The sequence below is a fragment of the Rhinopithecus bieti genome, unplaced genomic scaffold (assembly GCF_001698545.2).
Source record: "Rhinopithecus bieti isolate Rb0 unplaced genomic scaffold, ASM169854v2 scaffold_21649, whole genome shotgun sequence".
Classification (NCBI taxonomy): domain Eukaryota; kingdom Metazoa; phylum Chordata; class Mammalia; order Primates; family Cercopithecidae; genus Rhinopithecus; species Rhinopithecus bieti.
Window position 1 is genome coordinate 3,415,331 of NW_016811584.1, and position 11,501 is coordinate 3,426,831.

The 11,501-nt window shown below is 45.1% G+C and overlaps 1 protein-coding gene across 9 annotated transcripts in view; it reads left to right on the forward strand.

Annotated features, from left to right (window-relative positions):
- The window catches only part of PXK (PX domain containing serine/threonine kinase like), a 110,844-nt gene that overhangs the window by 89,492 nt on the left and 9,851 nt on the right, over nucleotides 1-11,501 (forward strand). For 4 of the 9 annotated variants that reach the window (XM_017894163.1, XM_017894169.1, XM_017894170.1 and 1 more), the window contains 4 exons: nucleotides 2,196-2,273; nucleotides 2,802-2,888; nucleotides 3,370-3,439; nucleotides 6,193-6,252. In XM_017894163.1, the coding sequence (XP_017749652.1) occupies nucleotides 2,196-2,273; nucleotides 2,802-2,888; nucleotides 3,370-3,439; nucleotides 6,193-6,252 (295 nt within the window). Of the gene's footprint in view, nucleotides 1-2,195; nucleotides 2,274-2,801; nucleotides 2,889-3,369; nucleotides 3,440-6,189; nucleotides 6,253-11,501 lie in introns of all 9 variants that reach the window. The other 5 variants (XM_017894166.1, XM_017894162.1, XM_017894168.1 and 2 more) reach the window with 2 other exon arrangements.

The window sequence follows — 11,501 nt, forward strand, 5'->3', positions numbered from 1 at the left end:
CCGCCTCCCGGGCCCACGCCATTCTCCTGCCTCAGCCTCCCGAGTAGCTGGGACTACAGGCGCCGGCCGCCACGTCGCCCGGCTAGTTTTTTGTAGTTTTTAGTAGAGACAGGGTTTCACCGTGTTAGCCAGGATGGTCTCAATCTCCTGACCTTGTGATCCGCCCGTCTCGACCTCCCAAAGTGCTGGGATTACAGGCTTGAGCCACCGCGCCCGGCCACTCTGAACCATTTTTAAGTGTACAGTTTAGTGGTGTTAACTATCTTCACATTGTTGTATAACAGATCTCTAGAGCTTGCAACCTGAAACTCTATACCTGTAGAATAATAACTCCCCATTTCTCCCTCCCCACAGCTCCTGGCAATCACTATTGTACTTTGTTTCTATGATCTTGACTACTCTAGAAACCTTATATAAGTATTTATCCTTTTGTGAATCATTTATTTCACTTAGCATAATGTCCTCAATGGTCATCTATATTGTAGCATGTGACAGTATTTCCTTTTTTTTAAGGCTGAATAATATTCCATTGTATGTATATGCCACACTTTGTTTATCCATTCATCTGTTGATGAACATTTAGGCTGCTTTTACCTCTTGTCTATCATGAATAATGCTACAGTTTACATGAGTGTGCAAATATCTTTTTGAGATCCTGCTTTTGATTCTTTTGGATATATACCCAGAAGTGGAATTCCTCATGTGGTAGTTCCATTTTGTAGTTTTTTGAGGCACCTCCATAATGTTTTCCATAGCAGCTCTACTCCTCTACATTTCTACCAGCAGCGTACAAGGATTTCAGTTTCTCCACATTCTCACCAATACTTATCTTATTATTTTAATAGTGGCTATCCTAATGGGTGTAAGGTGATGTCTCATTGTGGTTTTGATTTACATTTCTCTAATGACTAAAGACATTGAGTGTCTTTTCAGATGTTTGTTGGCCATTTGTATATTTTCTTCAGAGAAATGTCTATGTCTTTTGCCTCTTTTTAATTGGGTTACTTACATTTTGTTGTTGAGTTGTCAGAGTTCCTTTATATAGTCTGGATATTAACCCCTTATCAGACCTATGATTTGCAAATACTATGTCCCATTCCTTGAGTTGTCTTTTTACTCCGTAGTTCTTTGTTGCACCAATGTTTTATTTATTTTTCTTTTTTTTCTTTTGGAGATAGGGTCTTGCTCTGTTGCTTAGGCACAGTCTCAGCTCACTGCAACCTCCACCCTCCCAGGTTCAAGCGATTTTCCTGCCTCAGCCTCCCAAGTAGATTACAGGCATGCACCACCACACCTGGCTAATTTTTGAATCTTTAGTAGAGATGGGGTTTTGCCATGTTGGCCAGACTGGTCTCGAACTTCTGACCTCAAGTGATCCACCTACCTCATGCTCTCAAAGTGTTGGGATTACAGGCGTGAGCCACCGTGCCCAGCTGCACCAAAGTTTTAAATTGATGAAGTTTAATTATTTTTTCTTTTATTGCCTGTGTTTTTGGTGTCATATCCAAGAAATCATTGCCAAATCCAGTGTCATGAAGCTTTTCCCCTGTGTCTTTTCTTTTAGGAGTTTTATAGTTTTAGGTCTTCCATTTAGGTTTTGAATCCATTTTGAGTTAATTTTTGTTTATGGTGTAAGGTAAGGGTCCAGCTTCATTCTTTTGTATGTGGATATCCAATTTTCCCGGCACCATTATTGAATATACTGTCCTTTCCCCCATTGTATGTTCTTGGAAGCCTTGTCAAAGATTATTTGACCATATCCACAAGGGTTTATTTCTGGACTCTCTCTTCTTTTCCATTGGTCTATGTATTTGCCTGCATGTCAGTACCACACTGTTTTAATTATTGTAGCTATGTAATAGGTTACAAAATCAGGAAACGTGAGGCCTTCAACTTTGTTTTTCTTTTTCAGATTGTTTTGGCAATTTACAGCCCTTGAGAATCACTTGAATTACTTGAAACATATCATGTTTATTTATGTTTTAGTTTGTGTGTTCATTGCTAAAAAATGCTAGAGAAGTGAGTGTGTTAGGGATACCAGAAGTGGCTATCCCATTCAGTTAAAGAATGGACAGCTTTAACTGATTTTATTCCAAATGGCTCTTGATAACCACCTGCTCCTTCATTTACTCCAGGACTTGGGAGTATCTCCAGCCACCTGTTTCAATGGATGATATACTTTTATCTCCTTTCAGATCCCTACAAAGTTAAAAGAGGCATTGAGAATTGCCAAAGAATGTATAGAGAAGAGACTCATTGAAGAACAGAAACAGGTAAATTGATTACAGTTCCTCTTTACCTTTTAGTGTCCCCATCTTCTGCCGTGGTTTTTATAGTGATTGACATTTGACTGTTCACTCCACAAATATTTTAAGCATACTTACTTTCAGCCAGCCTTTAGGCTGAATGCTGCCCCGCAGAGCTGGATACTTGACAGTCCTGCCCTTAGTCCTGCTTAGTCTATGTGGGAAACAAACATGTCCAGGAAGGGCAGTCTGGGTTTCTGATCAGGGCATGCTGGCTGGTGGTAGTTGGGGGCATGCATGGTCCATGCTATCTCACCACATTCTTCTTCTGTAAAAGAGGGGAAGGCAGGAAGGCATTAGGGGCATGAGAAAGGACCTCTTCCTCTGGCATACTCCTCTACCTGGCATCCAGACCCGAGCCAGGAAGTAGACAGCCTGAGCAAGGAAAGTTTTTTTTATCCAAATAAAATGTGGTTTGCCAAAACATGTTGGAGAAGATTTTCATTAGGAAGCTGCCTTCTGTGGGATATGCTTATATCTTATGGTCTCTTAAAGATTCACCAGCATCGAAGACTGACAAGAGCTCAGTCACACCATGGATCTGAGGAGGAAAGAAAGAAAAGAAAGATTTTAGCTCGAAAGGTAAGTCTGGTGTCTCTCTGCATTCCCTCCATGAGTTCATGAGTACATGTGAAGAAAGCTCTAGGTTAATGGTGCCCATTTAATGACAGATGGCTGTGCTATATCTCCTTGAAAGCTAAGACTATTTCCATATGACTGGGGTGCAGCTTTTTTGGAAAAATAAATAAATAAAAGAGCCATATGATAATCAGCAGAGAAATGGCCCATGTAGTTTCTAGCTTGCTGGGCAGATCATGGCATAATGTATGTAATTGGAGGAAACAATTGGCCTGAGCAGGTAAAGTCAGCATTTGTTGTTTTATTTCCCCCTTTAGTTTTGGCTGGGACTTCTTCACTGTATTAAGTTATGGGACTGAGTATGACCTTGTCTGTAGCTAGTTTAATGGTATGCCTGGAAAATATTTTTATTCTGACTTCCAGCTTCACTGTGTTTATTCTTTGCTTTCCTCTCCCCCCTCCCCCTTTTATTTTATTCTTAAAGAAGTCAAAACGATCTGCTCTTGAAAATAGTGAGGAGCATTCAGCGAAGTACAACAACTCCAATAATTCAGGTAACTGGCTATAGATGATAATGGGACCCAGGACCCAGAGGTCAGGGTCAGGAGTCTCTAGTTGGTCAAGACGTCTTGAGTTCTGCTGGCCAGAAACTGGGCAATGTAGTAATGACTACAGAGAACAAAATAACTTTGTCTCTAATGAAGGATTGCAACAGCATTCATAGGCTTACAGCACTCAAATGCTAGAAGGGACTTCTGAGGTAATTGGGTAGCTCACCTTCTTCACTGATGGCAGAACTTGATCAACTAAAGACACAGGAGCATTAGCCATGGGAGGACAACAGGTCTGACTTAAAATGTGAGGCCTCCTGTTTTTTAGTAGAGCCTGCATGAACAGAAATGACCTTAAATCCTGTCTGCTGCTCTGGACCCCATGTGATGGGAGGATGTGCCTTCCTGTGTGAATTAAGGAAAGGACTCGATGGTGTGTGGGGATGGCAAGAAACCGAGATGGTACAAAGAGCACCATCCTGAGGTGGCAGTCCTTGCTGCCACTCCCAGCTGTCCCTCACCCAGCTCTGCTGGCTTTGGGCCATAATGTCCCATCTTTGGAAATCAGAGCCAGATTAAATGATCCCTGGGGGCCTTCCAGTTTTTCTAATTTATGAATCTGTAAAGTATAGCCCACATAGAGAAGGGAGGGTTTCACCCTAGTTACCAAGCAGTTTTGGCTTAGCCCTGGAGGGCCATGGGAAGGGGAGATTTTTGGGTTGGGGAATACCTGCTTATATTTTAGGCAGAGGAAGGACAGAGCAGAGAGGGGGAATTTGAAGATGCAAAAGAGACGGTGACTGGCAGGGGTGCCGGGGGGTAGAAAGCCAAGGGTTAGCATCCAAAGCCCAGCTATCAGTGTCAGCTTTGAGGAAACCCATGCATCTCTTCCTAGCAGTAGGATTTGGTGGGGGCAGGTGAAGAGGCAGAGATGTTTAAAAATAGAAGGGAGGAAGTTGGGGGTATTCACAGGTCATGCCTCAGTCTTCTCAGTGAAGTCAGGGAGGAGAATGTCTGCCTGGGGCGTGAGGAGAAAAGTGTACAAGATGGTTAGACTGCAGCCCTGAGGGCTGGATGAGCCACAGCTGGAGAATGCAAGTGGCATGGCCAGAGCTGGAGATTGGAAGCTGTGAACAGAGAAAGTCCATAGACTCCAGAAGGAGAGTGAGAGTCACATTGACACCACTGCAGAGTTCAGACTGGAGAAGGGCTCAGGGAGAGCTGCAAAGGAGAGGAAGGAGGGGAGGTCCCAAAGAGGACCAGTGCAGGTTCCTCGGGGGTGAATGCTGTTGTGGCTGGCGGGTAATTTCAGAATTGGAAGCCTATTTTCTCCATGGTTGATGGGAGGGTCATGGACCAGTCATGGTCATGACTATGCTGAGACTCGTGACTCCAAACAGCAGTCATTCTGTCCAGTGGCTAATTTTTTATAGAGCAGAGAAAGCCTGACAGTGTGCTCTCTACCTTCTAAGACCCTGCCTGCCTGCAAAGCTGTGTCACGTGCAGCCAGGTGGGACTCAAGGACTTCAGGATACCCTAGTGCCCTCAGGAGTTTAGGAAAATGAAGTAGCAGTTGATGGATATATACAGATAATTCCCAAACCCTACTGGAATCAGGCAGTCAAGCTTCTCCCCATTAAAGTTCATTAGCACTACAAACAGTATAAAGACAGCATGCATTGAGTTTTACCCTCTTTTTCAGTGAAACACCCTCATATTTTATAGGGAACTGAGGGAATATTGCAAGTAGAAAAGTATTAAGCTGGAGGGAGGTGTGGCTTGATCAGGACATTTCTCATGATGGCCAGTGTCCATGAGGCACCAACATGACCTGTGGGTAGTGAGTGAAGTGATGGCTGGGGCCTTAACCACACCAGCTCTGGTTGCTTCTCGGGCATGTGATGACAGCCCTCCCTTTGGGTGTGTGTGCCTATCAGCACATCAGAAAGCACCTGACTAGGGAGATTTGGTTAACCTCTCCATAGGATCTCTATGTGTGGGAGGGGGCTTTCTGTGTCCACGGAAAGGCTTATGTAGGAACCTCTGCTAATTGGGCCATTTCATGTCAGCTCAGGAAGATATTTTCTAGGGATCACCAAGTAATGGGGAGATACTGAGAACGTGGGAATATTTGCAATATAATAAGGTTACTAGATCCAGAGAAAGCATGCAACAGGTGGGATTTTGCACATTGTTTTAATGTGAAGAAGGGTATTTACTGATTCTAGATAAGAAAAGGCCTGTGAAATCCATGAACTGAATAGACCCTATCTAGTTGACTCTTCTTGCTGATAAAATGGAACTTCTGCAGAATGTGTTACCGGGTAGATGCTGTAGGGAGCTCTCCCTTCCTTTGGAAGCCCCCAGCAGGCTGCTCTGCACCTCTCTGTCCCCTGTACCACTTGTGGCCTCTGTCATTTGTCATTACCCAGGAGTGGAGGTTGGGTCAGGAAAAGATACTGCAGCCAATTGCATAAGCTGTTGATTGTGCAAAGTTTCAAACCAGGCAGGCTTTGGGGAGCAGTGGGAGGCAAGGAGCTTTTAGTAGCTTGGGAAGGAGGTGGACCTTGCACCAGAGTAAAAGCCTGTCATTGGGTCCAGTCTCTGAGTTTTTTGTCCCTCATCATCTTGTTTCACAAGGCTCACACACTAAGCCAAGTATAGATTCTTAGACAGCAGTGGGTCCCAGCCTGGGCCAAATTCCAAATGTCTTTCGTTGGTCCCCATGAGGGTTTCTCTGTGTTTTATCTTAGCAGGATCTGGGGCCAGCTCACCTCTTACGTCCCCGTCATCGCCAACTCCACCCTCTACATCAGGTTAGTGATGGAGTAAAGTGACATGCCACCTTCCTGTCTGCCAACAGGAGGAGCAGGCTTTGCCTCTTCCTGCCTTGGCCCAACAATTTCAGGGGTTAGATAGCAGCAGCTTTCTCAATAGAGATCAGTGGGAGTGCAAATAAGCAGTGTCATTGGGAGAGCTGAGGGGCTAGATTTCCAAGCTCAGTTTTCACAGGGAATGGACCAGTTTCAGGGCCACTAGCCACCCCCTGGCTCCAGCTTGCTGTCTTTGCTGAAAAGTTTCATGCAGAGCTCCCCAGATTGGAGCCTGTCTTGGTACATGCTCAGCTGAACAACACAAACACACTGTGGCCCAGGGGTCCCGTCCTGCTGGCCTCTCTCCTCAGGGAGCCCGTCCATAGGGTCAGTTTTGTCACAGAGCACAACTGATCTAGGTGGAGGAGTGAAAGAGTCACCGTGTTTCTGATTTTCTGGCAACGATTTGACTCTGTTTTGCTCTGTAATGTATTTAATTATCTGAATATTTTTCTGTTATTAGCCTTTGTTTCTCCTTTGTAAATTAGATACAAGTTTTGATTGAAAATGTAAAAGAATTTATCTTGGAGATTGCTTATAAAATAATCTCTGGGCCGGGCGCGGTGGCTCAAGCCTGTAATCCCAGCACTTTGGCTTTGGGTGAGCGCCGAGAGGGCGGATCAATTGAGGTCAGGAGGATCGAGACCATCCTGGCTAATACGTGTGAAACCCCATCTCTACTAAAAAATACAAAAACTAGGCCGGGGCGACGGAGGCGGGGCGGGCCTGTAGTCCCAACTACTCGGGGGGAGGTGCAGACAGGAGAATGGGCGCTGAACCCGGGGGGAGGCGGAGCTTGCCAGTGAGCTGAGAGCCGGCCACTACACTCCAGGCCTGCGGCGGCCAGAGGCAAGGACTCCGTCTTCAAAAAAAAAAAAATAAAATAAAAAAATAATAATAATAATAAAAAATAAAAATAATCTCTGATTTTGTGGGTAGGCCCCATGATAAATCTTTCTTTTATTTTTGGAGCCAAGGATGTCTCTCCTAAAGTCTTTTGCAACCCAGCTAAAAACCAGTTGGGACACCAAGTATCTCCTTTTGCTCTTAAAATACCAGTTGTTTATAGATGTGCGAGCGAGCTGCCTTCTGCCCACTCAGAGCTTGCTGGGCTGTGGCTTGCGAAGGGTTCCTACAGCCTGGTGGTGAAGGGAGGAGTCACTGGCAGGGGGTTGGTATATGCAGTTGATCCCACTATTTATTGTTAATACCAAAAAAAAACCAAAACCCAGGCCCCCCAAAAACCCCCCCAAGGAAGCTGCAAGAGCATCGCTTCAACTCCACTCAAATTGGCTTCTAACTGACCTGCTTAAGAAAACGAGAGCAAGCCAAACCACAAGCCGGACTAGGTGTGAGATGGACTTACTTCTGGCTGAGGGGCTGGTTACTGGTGCCTTACCACTGAATGTTCTAGGGCCAGGGCCTGTTTTGGGTAGCAGAGTTCCTGGTCCCATGGCGAGGATATTCTTGTCTTTATCTTACTTGTCAGATTTCCCAAGATAAGCCCCCAAATGTTGATCCAAGACAGAAAATTAGGCTTTTTTGCTCTTTTGGTGGAGATAAACTGCTTTAGTCCAATCAGAAATGTGTGGCTGATCTTTACTGCCCAGACTATATTGAGCCATTTCCTAGAAGACTAGAATTGTTAATTTAACACCACTTAGGCATATTAAGAAAATTAGGGGGCCGGGCGCGCGTGCCCTCAAGCCTGTAATCCCAGGCACTTTGGGAGGCCCGAAGACCGGGGTGGATCACGAGGTCAGGAGATCGAGACCACCCTGAGCTAACACGGTGAAACCCCCCGGCTTCTCTACTAAAAAAATACAAAAAAACTAGCTTGGCGCGAGGTGGGCGGGGGCGCCTGTGTCCCAGCCTGCTCGGGAGGCTGAGGCAGGGAATGGCCGTAAACGCGGGAGGCGGAGCTTTGCAGTGAGCTGAGATCAGCCACTGCCACTCCAGCCTGGGCGACAGGGAGCAGACTCCGTCTTCAAAAAAAAAAAAGAAAATTGGAGAAAATTAATAATGAAAATCCATAAATCCTCCTTTAACAAGCAAGGTGCTTGAGGCACCTGTTTCAGGGTTCACAGCCCTTCTCTGTGTGGTTAGATCTGCCCCTGCTCAGTTGACAGTTGGTTCTTATCTCTAAATGCCTTTGGGAATTTACAATCTATTTGGACTTTTGGGGGGAATTCTCTAATTTATCTGTGTTTAAATGGGCGCTGTCTCATACAGTAGCAAGTCTGCATGAGATAAGGTAACTTTTAGAATGAGAGAAAAAAAGGAATCTTGTGTAAGTAGAGTCAATATTGGGAAAACTTGGAGGTGAGTGGGAGGGGCATTCCTGTGAATTTGATAGCACCCAGCCTGAAGGGGAGTCTTGAGGATTTAGAAGGAAAACATGTGAGGCCCCAGCACAATGCCTGGCAGAGTGAGAGTGCCTGGCAGAGATGAGAGGTTCCCAGCAAATATTGGCTCCTCCTTTCTTTTATCTCCTTAATGTTTTGTTGATGAAATTGACTCAACCTGCAATCTGACCTCTGCTGGGCATTTCCTATAATGCATCTCATGAAAATGGTAACTAATATTTAGCATTTGCCTGGCAACCTAGCATTTCAGGCCCTAAGCATTTCAACCCAAGGGAGTTTATTCATTCAAGATGTAGTCAAGGTGCATTTACTGAGAACCTACTGGTTTGCTAAGGACTGTGCTTGGCCCTGGGTTACAGAAATGGCTAGACAAGGCCCTAGCTCTTGTGGAGTCACATTTCCAGTGCCTCTCAGAAGCTTCAAAACAATAGACACTGTTTAGGAAAAAACTCACAAAGTGTTTTTTCTTATTCTGTCACTCAACACTATAATAATCAACACAGACTTCTGTGACCAAATGTCAGGGCATGGGGGAGTGGTTCTGTCCACCACCAGGTAAGCAATCAGTTTTGCTGTGGATACCAGCTGGGTATCTTCTCATGCAATTCTGACACTATCTACCTGGAGATAGCATCAGACTCCACAGGTTGAGGCTCAGTCCCCAAAACGACTTGCTCTTTCTGACACCATTTGCAAGGATAGGACTCCAGAACTTTTGACCAACCAGCTTCAAGTAGGAGTTCCCACAGCTCCCTCTTTAGTTTCTGTTACTTTGCTGGAGCAGCTCACAGAATGCAGGGAAGCATGTTTACTGGTTTATTATAAAGGATGTTACAAAGGATACAGATGAAAAGATGCATAGGGCAAGGTGTGGGGGAAGGAGCTTCCATGCCTTCCCTGGGCACATCACCCTTCAGGAACCTCCGCATGTTCAGCTATCAGGAAGCTCTCCAAACCCTGCCCTCTTGGGCCTTTTATGGAGATATCTTCAGATAGGCATGATTGACAACCATATAGAAATGTTGTTATAGAACCCAATTTGGGTCCGTTCACCCAGTGCAATAAAACCAGATCCCCACACCAAGGCTGTTTCAGTGATAGAAAGGAAGGCATTTATTGCAAAGTGCTGTGCAAGGAGGACCAGGCAGTGAAATGCTCAAAAATCTGACCTTCCAGGTGGCTTACAGGCAAGGATTTTTAACAGTGGGGTAAATTTCAGGAAAACAGAAGCTACAGGCAAAATTACAAATCAGTACACCGAGGTTGCACATTGGTTTAAGTTTAAAAGGGCAGGACATCTTGGGGGTAGGGGGTGCTCACAGGTAGATTCAGAGATCTAACTTGCAGTTGATCTTAGTTGCAGAAGCTCTAAGAATTTTGGGGTCAGTAGAAAAATGCTAACTTGCTGGGGGGTGACTTTCTCCAAGCCTCTCAGGAAGAAACTTAGAACAAAGGACAGTGGGATCCATAATAGGTACAGTTTAGTCTTCTTTTCCTCCTAATCTGGGATCTTTGTGGTGAGGGTCTTCAGTGGGGGCCTGAGCCTTTGAAAGACAACTCAGGGACATATGTTAGGATCTTATCTTTAGTTTGTATAGGGCAAGGGAACTTCTCTGGAGCTTTAACTTCCTTGGCTATTGTTCTTAAGCCACTTATTAACTTCTTGTTTACCAAGTTACTTAATTACCTCTAGGACTAGCTGGATGCCTGAAATTTTTCTTAAAGGAACATTTGGATTTTTCCTTATTTCCATGCCTTGAGGTTTACAGGTCCCTAAAAGTTGGGGGTGGTCCCAGTTCCATCTCAGTGTGATTGGACAAAAAGGGTATGATATAACCCCAGCAAGGCCTGTTTGTTCAGATTCTGCTTGGCCTCTCTGTACAACTTTCCTTCTTCTAGAGTATGGGGCATGTGTAGGAGATGCTTAGCAAATCTTTGATTTACATAGGCTTGCTCTGCCTTCAAGGCCTCTGCGGAGTGACAGCAGGACTCTGCGCCTAGGTATTACACCATTTTTGTTTTTGAGACAGAGTCTCGGTCTGTTGCCCAGGCTGGAATGCAGTCGTGCGATCTTGGCTCACTGCAACTTCCACCTCCTGGGTTCAAGCGATTTTTATGTCTCAGCCTCCCAAGTAGCTGGGATTATAGGCACTCACCACCACGTCTGGCAAATTTTTTTGTATTTTTCGTAGAGATGGGGTTTCACTATGTTGGCCCAGCTGGTCTTGAACTCCTGACCTCAAAGTGATCCACCTGCCTCGGCTTCCAGAGTGCTGTGATTACAGGCTTGAGCCATTGTGCCCAGCCAGGATTGCAACTTTTGGCTGGCCAGCCCCTGTTTAGGCTGTTCTTCCTTGCAGAACTAGAGGTCGGCCTTCTTCTGGGTTCAAGTGATCCTCCTGCCTCAGCCTCCTGAGAGACTGGGACTATAGGCGTGCACCACCACATCAAGCTAATTTTTAAATTTTTTGTAGAGACAGGGGTCTCACCATGTTGCCCAGGCTGGTCTCAAACTCCTAGGCACAAGTGCTTCTCTCACCTCAGCCTCCCAAATTGCTGGGATTATAGATGTGAGCCACAGCACCTGGCCTCACAGTTCTTTCTAATCAAGCACACTCTAAATCCTAAATCCACTGTGCACTCTGGCCTTTGGTAGTTTGCTTAGCAATAGATCAGCTTAGGTAAGTTGAATTCAGCAGCAGTGCCTTTCTTCCCTAAAGCATCAGTTGTAAGCACATTTATGGCAGCTAAAGGTGGTCTTAATCTCAGTTTCTAAGTGAAGGAGTCTTACTCTTTTTTTTTTTTTTTTTTTTTTTTTTTTTTTTT